Source organism: Calonectris borealis, chromosome 15 (assembly GCF_964195595.1).
Source record: "Calonectris borealis chromosome 15, bCalBor7.hap1.2, whole genome shotgun sequence".
Taxonomy (NCBI): Eukaryota; Metazoa; Chordata; class Aves; order Procellariiformes; family Procellariidae; genus Calonectris; species Calonectris borealis.
The window spans coordinates 23,325,080-23,344,095 of record NC_134326.1 but is presented as its reverse complement, the minus strand read 5'-3'; the positions used below and the strand labels follow the sequence as shown (position 1 = coordinate 23,344,095).

The window sequence follows — 19,016 nt, the reverse complement described above, 5'->3', positions numbered from 1 at the left end:
ATGCCAGAAGCTGCCAGCATCTTTCTGTCCCACTCTGAGCTGATTTTCCTATGGCAGAACACGGCTGGAGGCTGAGCAGGTCAGAAGTGACTTCTCTCTGTGCTGCCAGAGCCCAGTCCCCAGCCCAGGGGAGGGGGATGCTCAACAGCCATCAGTCCCTTTGGGTAGGACCAGCGCATCCCGCCATGCCTGGGGCAAGAGCAATCCTTGGGCAGGCACCAGGGTGAGCAGCTGAGTCCACAGGTCACAGGGTTCAGACGTCCCTGTTGAGTCAGCAGTGGGATCCTACAGTTCCAAAGCCCAGGAGATGTGGGCTTTTCCCCTTCATGCTCAGTCAAATCCCCAATGAGGTGGCAGAGAGCTGATCTGTGGCTTCTTCTACCATGGTGGGAAATACCCCCTGCGGGGCTGCAAGAGGGGACAACCCCACATGCCTCAGGGCCAGTGTGGTACCAGGAGAGCTGCTGTCTACATCAGGACCCACAGTAATGCCTCTTCCCCTTGATAATATCCTCTTGTCCTTCACTTTCTCCCTGGACTGTGCCCAGTCCATCAGGGTGTGTGTGTCCCTTTTCCTTGCAGATGCCCTACAGTGCGCCAACCTGCCCCAGATCCGTCCCCAGCTGCTTTGCTCAGGTTTAAGGCTGAGCAGGCAGCATTGGGGATGCGGAGGACAATCACAGGGCTGGGACTGAGAGGACCCAGCCTACTTGATGTAAGAGCAAATCTCCCTGACGTCTAATGGCAGTCATGCTCCTACAGCCCTCCAAGCACTTCTGAAAATTTTCCCTGAAAGGAAACGGATCCCGAGCATAAAGACATATTTCTTCAGAATCCAACACGATGAAGTGGCTCAGCATTTGTACAGTGGGTCTTTCAGAGCTAACATTTACCCGGATTTCCCAGCGAGAAAAAAGGAAGGAGCAAACTATATAACCCAACAAACATCTTTTTTCACACACTCACAGCTTCCTCAAAAAAAAAGTCTTTGGGAATTCACCCATCCAGGTTTTACCTGCCTTGGACTTACCCGTCGCTTCTCCCTCTGCCAGGATGCTGGCAGGGAATGCTGAGCCCAGAGCTGGCCAGGCTGATGGCCGGGGGCCGCGTTGGGCACTGTCCCAGCCTCACCCTTCCACCCTGCTTGGGGCAGGGATGCTTTGTTTGCCTTTCATGCCTGTGTGATCTGAATCACCAGAGGGCTTTTTCCCTCTGGATCCACTTAAAGAGAAGTGTCCCACGGCCACTGCCACAGCATAGAAGCGGAGAGGCTGGTGCCACCTTGTTACAGCTGCCCCAGCCCCATGTCACCAGCAAGGAGTGAGCCCTGCACAAACCACCCAGCCTTTCCTGGGTGGACTTCAAGGCCCCGTCTTCTTGTCTTCAGGGCAGTATTTACCAGCAGAGACATACAGGGCTGATGCTACCCTGAAATGTCCATGTTGATACTGCTGCCGGTGGGCTGCTCTGTGTCTGGAGCTCCTTTTTCTGGTTTGGTGCTGCTCTGGTAGCACCATCAGCTCTCCATTGCCTGAGTATGCCTAGGAGTAGACAATACCACCCCAGGCATCTGTGGTGCTCCAGCATCTCATTGCAGAGCTGGCTCGAGTCTGGCATCGCCCTGGAGCCAGCAAAAGCCCCATCTCATGGAACAGCACCCGCCAGAGGCGGTAGGAGCCAGAGGGGTGTTCCTGTGAGGAGCAGTGCAGTCTAGGGACCCCAGAAAACCCAGGAGAGCTCAGGCGGAGGACAGCGGTGTTGCACAGCTGTCCCCGTGCCCTGATCCCCAAGGGCCCGGCACTAGGAAGCACACATGGGGCTTGCAAGCATTTTCTAGCAAGCTTTGCCTTCTCTCACCCCACCCCTGAGCCACCCCTGGGACATCAGGTAAACCTTTCTCTTTCCATGGGCTGAAGCATGGGCACAACAGGGTGGTAGGGCTGCAGGAAAGCAAACATGTCTCTCCATCCCGGTACAGTACCTGACAGGCACTGGCACTGCCCGTGCTGCCAGCTGCAGGGAAAAGAGAGGGCAGCACACAGGCTGGGGAAACACCCTTGCCCACCCTGCTCGGGTAGCCCACCTGCATCCCTGCGGCAGCCACCCGGGAAGAGGCGAGAAGGTGGCTGGCAGCAAGATGGGACTGTGCCCAGATCCGCTCCACAAGACACAAGGAAGGCAACAACGGCAGTGGTGCTCCTGTTAGTCACCGCTGGGAAGCGTGCCATGCCGGAGGCTGCTGGCAGGCCGGCGGCATTTTTGGCCACCTGGTGTGAGTGGCCTTATTTTGATGATGATTTCAAGATTTCTCTGAGGAGGGGCGTAGCCAGGCAGTGGGAGCTGGTGGGAAGCACAGAGGAAGGAACAGGAAGAAACTGCAGGGGCTTGTTGGGGACAAGGCTGTCCCCATAAGGACCAGGCTTCATGTGGGGCTGTGCAACTCGGGAGGCAGCTGCTGCAGGTGCTAAAACCGGGTGCCTGTCACCTGCTGGGGGTGCAACCTCCAAGGTGACATGGAACAGGGGGGATCCTGCAGGGCTCACCCATCCCTGCCCAAACGACGGCTCAGGGAAGCAGGGGAGGACACTGGAGCGGGGACGCAGCAGATGCATTTCGTCACCAGGCCAAGGGGCGTGTGTGTGTGTTGGGGGAAGGGGTGGCTGGGCGTGTGGGTGCATTTATTGCTTCTTCCTGCCAGCGCCAGCTCCCTGTGCACACACGGGCGGCAGAGACCCAAGGGCACAGCCCACGGCTCAGTGGACTTTTACCCTGCTGTGCAAACAGGCAGGCGCCAGATTAGGGTATCAGTTGGAATTTCATCCTGTCAACGGCACCCGCAGCCTCTCCGGACGGGCGGCGGAGCATCTTCCCTCCAGCCCAGCCCCTTGTCTCGCCCACCCGTGGGCACCCCAAAGCAGCGAGTGAATTTGGAAGATGCATGTTTCACATCCCCCCCAGGACTCTGTTCCCCTTCAAGCTTCCCCCTTGAGCAAGACCTCGCAGGCGATGGTGATGCCCAGGGCTGGGCTGCCGGGGCAGGATCCCACCGGCTGTCCCCATGTGGCAATGACAAAATTGGATGTCAAAGGCAGGCGAAGCCTGGTGAGGGAGGACCACGTGTGGAGCCAGCTCCCAGCGTGGGGACCACTCTGGAGTTTCCACGCGGAAGTGGACCCCAGTTGCCCCAGTTCGGCCCAGCTCTTTGGGCAGGTGGCCCATCCAGTCCTATCCCTTTTCCTATGTGGCACCAGCTCCGTTTCCTTTGCCTCCCCTGGCCTGTTTTAGCTTCTGATGCCCCACCTCCCCTTGCAGGGGTGCAGGGAGGTGGTGGTCCCATGCCGCGGGCAGCCCAGGTGCTGTGCCAGTGAGTACGGGGTCACCAGGGTGCAGTGGTAGGTGCAGCTGCTGTTGCAAGATCAGGAAGAAACCCTTTGCTCTGTCCCTCTCTCTGCAACGCCACCTCATCCTGCCCCTGCTCCTCCATCTCCTCCACCCATGAGGACTTTATCCTGCATGAGGTGTCCCTCCACGGCCACCTGCCCTGCCCGGGCACCTCAGCATACATGTCCCCGCCTCTTTCCAGGCAGCACTTGGCACATTTTGGGGCAGGGATTCAAGGGCAGCCCCTTGCTCGATGCCCTGCAGATCCAGGGGGACGTGGCTGGGATGGAGAGAGGAGAGTGTCACGCACTGATGCCAGCTGTCCCAGGCACTATCTCACATCCTCGTTCTCTGTTTGCTCTTCTTGGACAAGGAGGATATTCAGCCTGTCAACAGCCATAAAAAAAGATTAGAGGCCAGGAGACACCAATGGGAGGTGGCCACGTCCGTGGGCAGCTGGCCTTGTTCTTTGGCCTCCGCCAGCCCAAGCCTGGCCTCACCCTTTCCCTGGCTGCCCCCGGGGCTGTGAGCTTGCAGCCATTGGGTCGCCTGGCACAGCCAGCCCTCTTGGTGGCAAAGGCCATGCCACCCCCAGCAATGCCCCTGCAAGATGGGCACACCGCATGCTGCAGGAGCAAGGCTGCTGCATCAAGACATCCATCTGCACCGTTTTTGGTGGGGCTGGGCAGGACCCCTTGCTTCTGACCCTGGCCACGCCTGGGGGCATTGGCACCAGTGTGACCCTGGAGCCAGCATCCCTCCCCTACCACAGCACCGTGGGCAGCAGGCAGACAGCAACAAACCCGTGGTGTGTGGGATTCCTGCTCGCTTTTATTTTCACCGATGCCTAAAAAATAAAAAGGAAAACCAGTTCTGCCTTATATACACAAAATCTGAGCCAAAGTCCCAAGCCAATGCAAACATTCGTCCTCGCCACCCAGCGCAGCCGGCAGCGGTGGCCGAAGGAGGTGTTAGTGGCTCCCATGGGAGGAAGACCCAAACCCTACGAGAGATGGAGCGGGGCGACAGGCACAGTGGGATGGCAGGGATTCGCTTGTAAAAGCTGCAGCGTGCCTGGGCACCTTGTTTTCTGGGCCGTGAGGGGCCGGGAGCAGTGTGAGGCAGACAGGGCGGCCGAGGGATGCGATGCACAAGCAGTGTCGGGTGCGATGTGAGGGCTCGGCTGGGCGCTCTGCAGGCAGCGGGGGACATGTCTGCTGCTCCACCTTTCTGGAGCTCAGAGAAATGGCACTGGGAAAGGCCATGCGAGCTGCCACTTGAGGCCCATGCACCCTCAGACCTGTCTTGGTCTTGGGAAGCCGCAGCCCAGGAGCAACCGGCACAGCCCTGAGCGGGAGCCATAGACCCTCCTGTGTCCCACCCATGCCCCGCTGGCCTTTGGGGCATCGGAAACCTGGGCCAATACAGCGGTCAGGACTCAGCAGGGTGAAGGCACTATTCAGCTGCAGTTCACCAGCAGGAAAAGAGGTGTATCAGTTACTGGCCTAGGGCACACAGTGGGCGAGAGGTGATGCAGTGCAGGGAGGAGCGGGGAGACGGAGAGAAAAACCTGGAATCCTTTGGGTTTTGAATAAAATAGTAAAACCCCACTTCTCTGTCTTTCTGGAAACCACCTCTCCATCACCTAACACCAGGGCACGCGCCAGCCCTTCCTCTGCCTGAGGTGGTCCCTTTCCGCCCCGGCAGCAGCTCCCAGTGCCTGCAGCGGCTGCACTCCCTTGGAGCAGCACCACGAAGTATCTCCCAGTATCGGCCCTTCTGGACAGTCTTGGGCTGGTTCTTGCAACCCGTCCTGATGGCAAACCTTCTTGTTCTCCTCCCCTTCCCCACTGGAAGGTGGTCTCAGGGCTCCAGCACGCCTACGCCTGGCTCCTCTCCTCCCCTCCCCCTGTGCCCCAGGTGGAGGATGGCTGCAGTGCTGCCTTGCCATGGCACAGCCAGGGGCACCAGGGCTGCTGGACAGTCTCCGCGTGGCTCTTTGTGGCTGCAGGGGCAGAGCTGGGGGGCGCAGGAACGGGTGCTGCTGGGGTGGCTGGGGAACGTGGGTGGGGATGTGCTGGGACTCTCACCAAGGGCATGCTCCGGCTCACCACCATCGCCGTGGCTTAAAGGAGTCCCCCCTTGGGTCCCATGGCCGAGGGTCCTGCCTGGCTCCTGCAGTCCAACTTGCTCTGCCTTCGGCACCCCCCTTTCCCAGCGTGGCAGATCCAGGAGACCAGCTCAGCGGAAATTTGTTTTGCACTGAGTCCAGCCAGGTCTTTTTTCTAGTTCAGTCTTGTTCGAACTGCCCCCGAAGCGCCAGGCAGCTGGATCACCAGGAGGACTGAAGGAAGTGTCCTACCAGCTCCACCTGAAGCACCATAGGAAAGCCCGCGTCCTTCTGCTGACATTAGGACCTCGCTTTGGGCTGCAAATACTAGAGACCAGACCGGTGCATGTTTCCTACTGGAGAGCAATACTACCTAACCTATGGCTTTTACGTAGGAAAGAGCCCACCAGCCCCTTGGGAAGGTCCCGGTGCCACCTCGCCCAGCCCTGCTGGTTCAGCTGGGCACCATCGTGTCTTTGGGAAGGGGCTGTCACTCTTCAGAGCACACGGACCGGCTGGGCTCTGCTGCTTAGTGCTTATCTCTTGGTGTCTATAGCTGGTGAAAGGGGTTAAGGCATGAATTCCTCCTTGATTGTCAGTGGAGACGAGGAGACGAGGTTCGGGGCGCTGCTGCTGCAGAGGCCTCCAATGGGTCCCGGCGTGCCGACGGCTGGTGGGGTCGGCGTGGTAGTGCTGGTGGGCTGGCTTTGCTGCTGCATCTTCTTTTTGTTCACCTTCCTCTCCTTCGCCCTCCTATTTTGAAACCAGATTTTCACCTGCAGAAAGACAAAGACAACAATGCAGAGATGGGGACAGATGCAGCCAAGGGTGACAACCCTCGGGGTCCCCCTGGCCCAGGGGGAACATCCTGGAGTTCGGAATAGAAGGCAGAAACGCGGAGCAAGGTGGGACAGCTGCCTTCTTGGGCTGCAGCTCTTCCCCTCCCCAGCCCCATCTCCACCCGGGACGTGGGTTTTCCTGGGACACCGCAGCACTGACCTGCCGTTCGGTGAGCCCGAGGGCAGCGGCCAGCTCAGCCTTGCGGCGGATGGTGATGTAGCGGCTGTAGTGAAACTCCTTCTCCAGCTCCAGGCGTTGGTGGTCCGTGTACACCACCCGGTACTTGTCTTTCGTCCTGGTCTTGCCTGGCAGAGAAAGCAGAGCTGGGGTGAGCTGAGAGGGGACAGAAGGGAGGGATAGGAGCATCACCAAGGACACAGCCACCTGTGGAGAGCTCAGGAGAAACATGGCAAGTCCCTGGGGACCCATGGAAAAGAGAGTTGTGAGGGTCCTACTGGATTTAATGCCCACCCTGGGTAGCACCAGGGTGTTTCTCCGTGTTGGAAAGCACCTGGGCATTGCGGAAATTGCTTGGTAGAAAGAACAGGAAGGATTCAGAGGCATCCCAAGAAGATGGACTATAAATCCCACATGCCATGACACATCGTCCCTGAGAGGAGCAGAGCTGCAAGCCCTGCAGTGGGCTGAGGACAAGCTGCCTGCAAAAATACAGCCTGGGAGGGCTGAGGGAAGCCCAGATCTTTGCCAGGAAGCCCAAACCCAAGGTGCCATCACTCAAAGGCACACAGATCAGGACAGGGGAAAGAGGGAAAACCCAGGGATGACAGCATTTCTCTCCACCAAGAGGGTTATTTTCCTCCTCCCAATACCGAGCTCAAATGGAGTGCAGCAGCTTATTCATTTGGTGCAGTCCTTAAAGATGCACTGAAGAAGGCCCACATAGTGCACAAGCACTCCCAGGGACTGGATCCGTGGGCCAGCTTTGTTTGACCAAAGCCAGCCCAAATCTCACCTGCGGGCCCCCCAGATGCGGACAGAGCTTGGGGCCATCGAGCCCCATATCTCCTCTGTGCAAGAGGCAGCACCTGCCCACTTTCTAGCAGAAAAATATGGTAAAAAATAGCCCATGCCCGGCAGTTTGCTGACAAGTCCTCTGCAGAAGAGCCCACGGGCTGAGAACAAACACAACTGTGAATATTTGCTTCTCCACCTGAAATAACAAAATGCCATTCCAGGGCATTGGGACTGATGGAGCCATGCTTTCAGCTGAGCAGCCACTGTCCTTCTGAGTGGGAACCCGGCCATTTGTTTGCCTGGCAGACACATTTGCCCATCTTCTTCTGAATTTCTGCTGCTGAGAGCAGTGCTGCCATGGAAAGGGACAGGAACAAGCCCAGAACAGCTCCATGGATTTCCCTGAGGCTGCCCTAGGTGTACCAGCGTGGACAGGATACTGCCCATCACTGCTGTGGATGTGCAGGGAGGGATTTCTAATGACCCAGCAACCTGTATAACCTCACTTGCAGCCTGCTTCCCCCAGGAAAGGGGATCTTTGTGTGCCTGCCGTCCTGTTCACCCATTCCCCCTAACGAGTCCTTGGTACATCCATCAGTTTGGGCCAAATCTGATTGACATCTAGGTGTCTTAGCAATATTATTATATTCTGACCATCCTAGTGGAAGCAGGAGTTTGGGTGGTGCAGAGCAAAACTGCGCTTCAGAGACTCCAGAGTGGACTCAACCCTAATCAGACATCAGAGAATCTCCACACAGCAAAACCCCAAGCCCCAGGCTGCAAATCTGGTTTTCAACCAACTCAGTTTTATTTTTAAGGGTGTTTCTCCCCTGCTTCCCCATTGCAAGGAGATGGGGACTTTCCTAAGCCACCTTGATGCTGAAAGCTAAATGTAAAAGATCATTGGAGACAGGACAACCCACGGCCGCGGTACGCTGCAAGTGGGAGAGGGGCTCCCCTGGGGTCATTTCCCTTGCAGCATCCCATGGGATGCCAAAAGGCAGCTGGTTTTCTACTAAATAAGCAAAGGCCAGCAAAGGTCCTGCTCCTGCCATTGGCCACCGAGCAAACCATGTGTGGAAGCGCATGAGTGTGTGTGCACCCCTGGGTGCACGTGGGAACCGGGGTGGGCACGGGAGGCGTCTCACCCTGCTGGGACTTGACCCCAGTGCTCCCAGGCACAAAAGCAGCAGCCCTGCAATTCAATTTCTGTGACTATGTCACTCTCAGTGTCCTCCTGCCATTCCTCCTGAAAGTAGGTGCTGGCACGGGCTCAGCACAACATGAGCGGGATGGTGCCAGGGGCTGGCCGGGATGGCTGAGGGTCTCATTGCAGTCCCCAAGCAGCACCAAAGGGAGCACGGCAAGACAGCAACACGGCCATGAGTAGAAACCAAATCTCCCAGCACCAGGGCTGGGCTTTAGCCACTAACTCGTATTTGAGGGATGTGATGAATTGAGTCACCATTTTAGAGAGCGGAGAGCCCAGCTCATCTTGGGGCTGTTTGGAAGCGAACACCAAATCCCTCCTCACCACCGCTGAGAGCAAACCTGCCTCTGGCCACACAGCGTGACTCTGCAGGTAAAAATAGGGTAAAAAAGGTAGTTTGATTGAGCAAGATGTGTATGGCGATGTCTGCAGATACATGGACGCGCGGCCCACACAGGACCCCACGTTCTCCCCTCACTCTCCCATGGGACCCCTGCCCTTCCCGTGGGGTCACTGCCTCCTCTTGCCGCTCCGCAGGTGAAGGGTTTGTTGGTGAGGACTTCTGCATCCCAGCCCAGGAGAGACCTGTGCTGAATTTGCAAACACAGCAATTCCCAGGGAGTTACAGAATAAATGAGGCGCCAGCAGACATTTATGCGGGGTTTAGCAGCTCTGTGAGAAACCAGGCTCCCTCTGTCTGCTCCAGGCTCAGGGACTCCTACAAGTTTTTTTCTTTCTCATATAAATTTAACTTTCTTTTTTCATTTGAAAGCAAAAACTTTTCTGCAGAGATAATGACTTTAAAATGATCTTATTTGCAATATTGCTATTTGAATACCACTGCTTGGAGAAAAAAACAGCTGGAAAGCAATGGAATTGACAGATAAAGAAAAAAAAATTAAAGAATAAAGAAATAAGGCAGTTTGTGAATACCACATATGCCAAGAATTTCAGCAAGAATTATTATTTTCTGCTGCAGCTGTAAATAGATCCATCACAGCTTGTTCTTTGTTACTCCCCCTTCACCGTTCATCCCTGATGAAGCCTGTGCTTTGCCTCAGGTCTGGCAGATACCTGACCGTGCCGGCGAGCCGTCACCGTGTGAGCTGGGCACCAGTCTCTCGCTGCCCAATATCAGGTAGCAAAGACTCAAAGCAGAGGGCTCACGACCAAGCCAGAGATGGAAAGTTATTCATCTCGACTAATTGCTGGTTTCGGTGATGTTTGCTGAATTCGGGAATGTATTGTGGGTGATTCACGAGGAAAAGAAAAGGACTCGCAAGAAATACTATTGACAATGAATAATTCAACTACCTTGAATATGAATGCTGGGTTACACTTAACTCACTCCTGAAAACTTTTTATGGCTTTGTGAAAGGAAAGAGGAAATTCGGGACCCTGGCTCCTTATGGGGAGTCCTCGTACCTACGAGGAAACCCTGGTGCCGCAGCGGGGAGCACGGCCAAGCAGAGGGATGGAGCCACTCCCGCATTTCCAGGAAAGCCCATTGGAGGTGGACTGGGCTGTCCCACAGCACCGGGATAGCCCGGAGCTGCTGCTGCTGCAGGGGAGGGGAGCGCAGGTGGGGTGCATGGGGTGCAAAGGGGATGCTGGTGATGCCTCCTAGCACAGCTGCTAGCCCCTTCCAGCCCTGCTATGCATTTAAAGTCTCTCCTTGTCCCCAAAAGACCAGGCAAAGGAACAGCTCGGGCAGCCAAACGCAGCCATTTGCAGGGCCAGTGGGAAGGGTTTCGGCTTTGGGATCAAGGCAGGGCCAATGGCTGCGTGGGGAGAGGGTGTCGTTGCCACTGTTAATGTATAACCCTAATAGCACTCACCTGAGCCGTGATTAGATAAGGGAATAGCTTTAATGTGCTGTGCAAACCCCAAAGGATGCGCTCCTGAGTGTGCACACCTCACACACACGCAGGGGGATGGGGTCCCGACCCCCCAGCTCGGATCCGCTCTGCATGGCAGGCCTGCCCCAGGGATGGGGATGCTGGAGCTCCTGCCCTGGACCGTGGCTGCCAGGGAAGCAGGGACAGGGGAAAGGAAAATCAAACCAGATCCCTGTGCCCTCCATCCTGGGCTCTGCACCCTCATGGCCACAGTGGAGGCTGCCAGGGAGGTGGTAATTCACCCTCTTCAGCCCTGGCCTGCCCAAAGGATGGCTTTCAATAAGAAATGGTCCCCCAAACACCCTAACAGATAGGCTGTAGGGTGATGGGGTATTTTGAGGCTGGTGTTGAGCCGCTTTAGGAAGCGCTGGGAAGGGGCTAGTTCAAACCAGGGAGGAAAGAGACTGTGGGGTGGCTGCGGCACCCTGGGAGGAGGCAGAAAGTAACGAAGGAGCAAGAGCTGGCGTACCTTTTTTGGAGCCTGTCTTTTCCCCAGTCCCACAGAGCGACGCACCCAGCCCAGTGTGCCCAGGATGGCTAAGAGGGGATCAGGCCAGCTCCGAACGGAGCATCCCTATCCGTGGGACACAGCCCTCCCAGCCACAGCAGGAGCAGCACGGCTGCCAGCAATAAGGAGCATAAACCTGCACACTTTTCTAAAGGTCTCTATTTCACAGGTCAAAGCAGCTCAAAATTGCAGCAGCTGCAAACCCTGGCTCCATGGGAAGCCGCTATGCAGCCATCAGGACTCCGATCAGGGCAGCGGGGTACAGCAGCCCCGACGCGCTGTCGCGCCCCACTGCAGAGGTCCTTGAGGCCTGGGGACACGGGCGCATTGCACACTGCTTTGCACGGGAGGTGTTGGCGTGGGGGACAGCGGCGTTGCTGCCAGGCAGGCCAGCCCTGCGGGTGCTCGGCAGCTCTGCACGCCCCGCTGCGCGGCAGCTCCTCGCATGACTGGCACAAAAAGCCTGGGCAACATGCTCCCGGAGCAGCCCTCCATGGTCTCACCTTCCCAGCAATGCTCTGGCCGTGCAGTGTCTCCGTCCGTACAGCCTCATCTGCCTGCACTGGGTGCATTTCCACACCATCCGATGGCACTACAATATTTTACTGCCGAAAAACATCAGGTGTGAAAGTCCCGTCACCAATGAGCACCAAGGAAAGAACTTGTCGACACTGGAGTTAAAGTGCAGCAAAACAGGGTGCAAGGCTGTCCCCACCGAGTGGGTGCTTTCTCTCCATGATAAAGCTGCTTTATTCTGAATGAGCAGCACCTACTTGCAAAGAGGATAAAATCCTCTCATCCCAGAAGAATCAGTGTTCTATCAGGATTTGCCATTCCTCCACAGGGAAAGCATCAAGTAAAACTTCCCCCCACCACCAGCGTCGCTTAGGCAATGCTGCGGATGGAGAAACTGAAGCACAGAAGCAGTTTCAAACCAGAGTGGAGTCCCAGGGTCAGTGCCGTGGGCTCTGATCGCTGGTGGGACTCCCCGGGCAGCTTAACCCCTGGTCCTTCTGCAGCTCCATGGGGGGAAATCCCCCCGACTGCAAAGAGGGGGGCAGCCGGCACAGCGATGCCCCATGACAGAGACCCCAGGCCTGGGAGAGGGCTGGAGTCAGCTCCTAACGCTCAGGAGCCTCCATCCCCGTCTGGCAGCCAGATGTGCTCCAGCTGCCTCTGTGCGGAGGGGTCGATGCTCCCTCTGCCGAGCAGAGGCGACGGCGGCCGCGCTGCGCAGCGGTGATGCTGACACTCGGGCCAGAAAGCCCAGCTCATTTCACTGTCCCTAAACCTCGGGGGAGACCTTATCGCTCTCTACAGCTACCTAAAAGGAGGTCGTAGCGAGGTGGGGGTTGGTCTCTTCTCCCAAGTAACAGCGATAGGACGAGAGGAAATGGCCTCAAGTTGCGCCAGGGGAGGTTTAGCTTGGATATTAGGAAAAATTTCTTCACTGAAACGGTTGTCAAGCATTGGCACAGGCTGTCCAGGGACATGGTTGAGTCACCATCCCTGGAGGTATGTAAAATGGGTGCTTAGGGACATGGTTTAGTGGTGGACATGGCAGTGCTAGGTTAACAGTTGGACTTGATGATCTTAAAGGTCTTTTCCAACCTAAACAATTCTATGATTCTAAAACCGTGACACTGATGGCCTTCTAGTCTCCTGCACACAGAGGATCGAGGTCTATGCTTCCAAAAAAGCCCCACAGCTTTGCTAGAAGTGAGTGTGCGAGGCTGGGGCTTGCTTGCCGGGAGGTTATGGGACTGGCAGAGCCAGGAGGCAGAGACCAGGGCTTGGTGCACGGCACAGCCGCACAGGACAGCCCAGCTGCTGGGAAGGGGCAGAAACTCCCGGGCAAAGAGCTGGATTCGGAGAGCGCAGACGGGTGCGCAGGAGCACAGCCTGGGACAGCGGAACGGGGCCAGATCTGCACCCCCACCCACTCACACATGGGCGAAGGCACCCCTCCTGCAAGCCTCATCCTCCTCCCAGGAGGTGCAAGCCCCAAGGGGATGAAGAGCTGCCAGCAGCTGCCGCGAGCCAGCGCTTCCCCATCACGACCTCGCGTTCTCGAATGCGGAGCAACACGACAGGAGATGCTCCAAGCCCGGGGGCAGCAGCCTGAGGCTGGGCGTTAGGGCAAGCATTCCCCAGCCCTGCAGTGATTCAACCCTTTCATTTGGCAGCTGGCGGATTCCTTCAGTTGGTCCCACGGTTTTATGAGCGCCGAGCCGAGCGCCGCCAGCCAGGCTCCCGCGCCCGGTCAAAGACCGAGCAGCGCGGGAGGGCGAGGCGTGCCGGGGTGGCGCGCGGGCTGGCGAGTGCATGCGGGCTGGAAACAGCCCGATTCAGAGCATCGCCTTCACGCCAGCCCCACGGCACAGAGCCCGGATCCAGCTCATCCGGATCGGGCGCCCGGCTGGCTGTGGCCCAGCTGCGGCAGGAGGAGGACAGCGAGGCGGTGGTGCTGCCGGCTGGGCGCCAGGACTCCTCTCCCCCTTTGCAGCCCCATAGGGCTCAGCCCATCCTGACCGTGGGGCAGCGCGGGGAAGGATCCGGCCCCTTATCCGGGCGATCGCAAAGCTAACAGCGCTGGAGTGGGCGTCCTTGAAGGGCCCCTGTAGGAAACATCTGCCATTGGCCAGGGGTTTAAAGCGTCCCCCTGCTAATCCCGGGGTATTAGCCAGCCAAGCCCATCACGTAGGTACCGCCAGTGCTCCAGGGAAGCCCTTTTTGTTCAAGGAAAGTCAGTTCTAGGAAAGTTTGAAAGGCCTGTACCTTGGCCAGCAGGCTAAGCAGTCAACAAATCCCAGCTGGGGCCAGGAGCAGGTTGTGGGTTAATAATTCAAGGGGAGAAGACCGATGAGGCCCGATGCACGCGCACACTGAGTGACCCGGGGGAGCAAGGGGTCTCATGGGTAGCGACCACGTCCTAAAGAGGGGTCCCCCACGTAGGGGCTGACCAGGGAAACGCACTGTCCTCCAGCCACCACCATCACCCCAAAATGTACCATGCACACATGAACACTGCCTGCCCAGGGGAAATGTTTCTGTCTCATTATTGGGGTTTTCACTCTTTCCTCCATCTTTCGAAGCCCTCCCTAGGGCAACAAATAGAGCTGGAAAACTGAGCTGGAAATAGTGAAAACTGAGACGGAAAACTGCACACTCAGCAAGTCGCTGCTCACCCATGCTTGGCGCATCACTATTTGCTCTCCATCACCCCAAAACCTGCCTGGGCACCACAGGCACCGATACCACTCGAAGCCCTGAGCACATTCCCCTCCCCAAGGGATGCCCCAATTGCACTTTCACTTGCAATATTTAGCACTGCGGCCCTGGCTTGATTAGTGACCTAAAAGCCAGACCAGAGGCAGTATCTGAGGATTTGCATAACTAACGAGCAGAGGGTGAATTTCAAAGTTCAGCCAGCCGCCGTTTCCAGCAGCCTTCCTGAGCTTTTTATAGAGCCGGGGTGCAATTCACAGGGAAGTTTGCAAATAATTGCGAATAAGGAGGAAGCATGAGGCTCTGACACGCTGCTCGTGAAGATTTTATGAGCAGAAAAAGAGGTGACATCGGAGAGAGAAATGAGGCCTGAGGATATCTTCCAGCTTGGTTCCCTTTAACTCCTGATTTCCAGCGACCAGCCCTCTGGCGTCGCAATCCCTTCTGCTGCAGGGTTATCTTGACTCAGCCAGGTGAAGCACGCATGTATTTAGCAACAGGTATATAAAATTATCCCCCTGTAAAGCCTGACTCTGCAATGAGTCACTGGGAGCTTTCTCATTGATTTTTCTCTGGATCGCATTTGCAGAAGCCCCCAGCACACTCATATTCCCTGTATAACATTTTCTCTTACCACCCCACAGCTCTTTCCCAAAAGCTTTCAAACTGCAGCCAAGAGCTGTTTATAAAAGGCAAGACAGAGAGGGAACCTTAATTTACAACCCTCTAAAGTATTATGATTTATAGCATTCGCAATGAAACTGTTGATATTTATAGCAAAAAAGTCTGCGTATTCATCTCCTATTCCCACTGCAGTGAGATGGGCAGTTAATCAATCCAGACTGATTAAAGTCCAGTTTATTGATTTCAATAAAATGATTCATCTAAGAATTTCACCCTTATCTATGTCAAAACCATCTCTGCCTTGCTGTCTTTCAAGCTTAATGAAGAAAGGCTCTTTTTTTTATGTACACGGCAGCCCTGGAAAACACGGGCTGCATCCCACCATCTCCCAGCACATGGTCCCACTCCGGCCGAATCCTGCAGTCGCTTGGCACCAGCAGTGCTGGGCTTGGACCCAGCAGAGACGCAAGGACAGGTCCTTAATCTGCAAGTGCCTTAAAAAGGGACCTCGCTGGTCATCCGACCTGGGGAAGCACCACAAGAAAGGGGCTTTCACCCAGCACCCATCCCCGCATCGCTGGGGCTGGGCTGGTGCAGCTCCTCCTCTGCATGCAAGGGGAACAAGGCTGATTTATTTCTCCCTTTGTATGTATTTAATCTAAGAGATACAATCTAAGCAACTAATGATATTTTTCCAGAATTCAATCAACTCAATTGTCATCTAACTCAATCAGAGGCACTTTCAAGCCCCTGTTTTATCTCCGCCCCACTGCTGGGTGTAAAACCGTGCCCCTATTCCAGAGGAGAGGTGTGCTGATGTCTTTCTCCCCTCATTCATTTTCCCTCCCACCTCTCACCTCAGAAGAAACCGAGACATTCGGACCTACAAAACCTGCAGAAGTGACGGGGTCCCAGCTGCCTGGGGAGGGCTGCAGGATCACACCCCCCTTCCACCTCGGGGCAGAGGGAAGCCCTCAGCCCCTGCACGCCTGTGGCTCTCACTGGGTATAGGGGGAGGCATTTTTCCTAAATAGGTATATTCAGTGCTTAAAATGGGCCCGGAAATACCAGCCTGCCTCTCCCCTCCTCTTTCCGGACCGGGGTTTTTTCCATTTATCGGGATGTTTTGCCTGCTCCACTGCAGCCACTGGTCCCGCTGGGACAGCCTCATCCCCATCCCCACCACATGGATCTGGCAAACATAAGGAGATATTTTCCATGCTGGAAGACCCCAGGCACCTCTGCACGAGCCCCTTGTACGAGGGTCTCTACGTGGGGCTTGGCCAGCGCCACGCAGGGACAGCGGGGAGCCAGAAACAAGCCTAAAATCGGAGACACTTTCCAAACAGGGAGCCCTGGCCCCAACACCAGGGATATGGGGCAACCGAGGCAAACTCGCCCTGGGAGATGCACAGACCACTCCTGTAGTGAGTTTGTCCCCAGCAGTGCTCTGTGGAGCTCATGGCCAGCACCGGAGAGGGAGGGGGGTGGCAGGTCTAGGCAAGCCTGGCGGGCAGAGGGTCCCGCTGCAGGCAGGACGGGTCCAGGCTGGGCTGGCAGCGGCGATCGCAGCCTGGAGGGGAAGATGAAAGGGCGCGGGCAGGGCAGCACAAAGGGCCCCGCGCCTCACCTCGCTGCCCAAGGAGCCGGCCACCATCTCCATGACAAAGCGAAGACCTTGTCAATTTGGGCTGGCCCCAAGGGGGGATCTGCCCACCGCCTTTGAAGTGGGCAGCAGGGCCCCCCCGCCCAGCGCTGGCAGGGGGCTGGGGTCGCCCAGACGCTTCCCCCTGCGCCCCCAGGTCAGGAGTTCAGCGGGGACAGGACCCTGGGGACATGGCGACAGGACCCTGGGGATAGCACGGCCGCTCGGTGCCCAGGTCAGTGGTAGGCACAGGAGCGGGGGCACCCGCTCACGTCGTGTACGGCACCCACACGCTGTGCACATGCACACACGGCGTGCTGCACCTGGAGCACCCACACACACCCTCCATGTGGCACTGTCCCCAAACGCACCGCGCTCTGCACACGCACCGCACGTGCACACACACGCTGCACGCACACACACACACTGCACCTTGCACACGCACCGCACACGGCACTGTCCTCAACACACAGCACCTTGCACGCACACATTGAGCATGTAGCATCCCCTGTACGCAACTCACTGACGCTGTCTATACAGCAAGCCATGCCACATACTGCTTACAGCACCTTGCACACACACACAGAGCCTATAGCACCTCTCATGCGCTGAATACACCCTACATACATGCACACAGCACATGCAGCACCTTCCCTCCTCATATATACACATGGTACCTTCCCTGTACATGTACACACACACACTACACATGCACACAGCGTAAGGCACCTTGCACACCCGTATGCACATCCCCCATACACAGGCTCTCGCACGCAGCTGCACGTCGGCTCACAGCCACAGCCCCGAACGCTCACCCTTGCACACACGAGACACCCCGTCCAACACCCCCTCGGGGCTGGCAGGGCCCTGGGATCCCGGGGGTGTCTGCCCATCCCACTTGGCGGCGGCAGGCAAGGGCAGGGGTGCAGGGGCAGACACCGGTCAGGGAAAAGGACTTTCCAATCATATAACCTGGGGTGCCAGCAACGCGGAAGGAGGGTGCTCTCCCTGCCCATCCTCGGCCCCTGCCACCTCGTCAGTGGCGTCCCCCTGCTCTTTGGGGACCAGGTGCCATGCTGAAGGCAGGTCAAGCGTGCTGTTCCTGCCAGCAGTCCCCATGCAGGGAGAGCCGCAGAGCAGGATCCGGCCCCGCAGGACTTCAAGCCCCGGGATCCTCTGCACCGAGGAAGGCACGGGGATGCAGGGTTGGGGGATTTCCTTACCGCTGTTGCTGGTGCTGGGAATGCTGCGCCTCATCCACTCGTAGGGCGTGCGTCTCTGGGTGTTAGGGGAGAGCTGGGGGACCGAGCTGCTGATGGGCGGAGGCAGGAGTCCAGAGCCTGGAGGCTGGATGGGGTTAAAATCTGGGGGGCTGAATCCAAACTGCCCCGGGCTGGCGGTGGAAGGCGCAGCGGCGGTCCCGTAGGAATGCCAGTCCTCCTTGGCAGGGGTGTAGGGAGAGCCCCAGGCGGCTGCCGGCTGCCCGTGGTGCGGGTCGTTGTTAATCCCCGGCACATGGTGGTAGCTGGCGAAGTCCGAGTATTGGGGCGGCCCCGGCACGTAATTCTGGGGGTTGAGGTTGAGGCTGGGATGCCGGACGGGGCTGGGATACATGTTGGTGTCCTTATCCAAAAGATAACCTACATACATCTTCCCCGGGCGGCTCCACGCACATGCTGCGCTGCCGTACCGCCGGCTGCGGGCCGGGTTTGGTTTGGCAGGGAGGCGGCCGCCCCTCCTTCGCCGCCGCTCACCTGGGCGCCTTGGGGAGCTGTGTCCCGGGGCCAGGCACCTCCCTGCCCACAGGCTTTTATTGGGCCCAACCTCTCACAGCATTTGCATTGAAAGGCAGGTTTGCATTTCAAAGTGCAGGAACCCCAGCGGGCAGGGGGGTGAATTCAAACCTCCCACCCCAGCTGCAGGGGGGCTGAGGCTGTGGGTGACCCCGGGGAGCACTGAGGATCCCGCGTCCCCTCTGCTGTCACCACCCCACAGCTGTCCCCATGCCACCACCTTTGTAGCAGCCGGCTTTGGGAACACTCGGGCATCGCGGGTGTTGCCTGCAAGGATGCCCCAAGGGAGCCCACCCACCCTGAAACCATCTGTACCCCAGGAGTAGGGTGCCTTGGTCTGAGCCCTGGTATTGAAGCCCAGCTGCGGGCAGGGGACAAGCCCCGTCCCCACATGGGGGGACACTGAACCCTTGCTCTGGGGTGCTGTTTTCCCACGCCCGGTGGCAGCATCTGCCTGGTTTGGAAACGGGGCTGGTGGGAAGGGAAGGCTCTGGGGGCAAACCCACCCCTCCAACCCTGATAGCAAAGCTCAGCCTGGCCCCGGAGAGCGGGACAGACGGACAGAGCCAGCTTGAACAGGAGGAACGCCCCCATCATGGACCCAACAGACAGTCCCTGGGCTCCGACATGGCTCCAAGGGGCTCCCGACCCTGCGGCAAGAGGAGTTTCTCATCTCTTTTCTTTCTTAGAGAAGGAAGAAGATCCCCATACGTTTTCTGATAGGGAAACCCAAGCAGAAACGGGACCCCTGCGAAGCCGTGTCTGCCTGCAAGGTGGGATGTGGGAGATCTCCCGCTTGTCACC

General features: G+C 57.5%; 1 protein-coding gene across 1 annotated transcript; it reads right to left on the bottom strand.

Annotated features, from left to right (window-relative positions):
• Positions 1-6,060: 6,060 nt before the first annotated feature.
• Positions 6,061-18,069, bottom strand: CDX1 (caudal type homeobox 1). Its single transcript, XM_075163925.1, has 3 exons — positions 17,643-18,069; positions 6,491-6,636; positions 6,061-6,267 (listed from the first exon to the last, which is right to left on the bottom strand). The coding sequence occupies exons 1-3, from the start codon at positions 18,067-18,069 to the stop codon at positions 6,061-6,063; spliced, it is 780 nt and encodes a 259-aa protein (XP_075020026.1).
• Positions 18,070-19,016: the final 947 nt, after the last annotated feature.

What these genes read in the sequence shown, in the direction of transcription:
- CDX1 (XM_075163925.1), bottom strand. Translation starts at nt 18,069, where the DNA reads ATGTATGTAGGTTATCTTTTGGATAAGGACACCAACATGTATCCCAGC. An exon ending in TCCCAGCACCAGCAACAGCG is followed by an intron (nt 6,637 to 17,642) that starts GTAAGGAAATCC and finishes TTTCTCTGCCAG; the next exon opens with GCAAGACCAGGACGAAAGAC. An exon ending in TCGGGCTCACCGAACGGCAG is followed by an intron (nt 6,268 to 6,490) that starts GTCAGTGCTGCG and finishes GTCTTTCTGCAG; the next exon opens with GTGAAAATCTGGTTTCAAAA.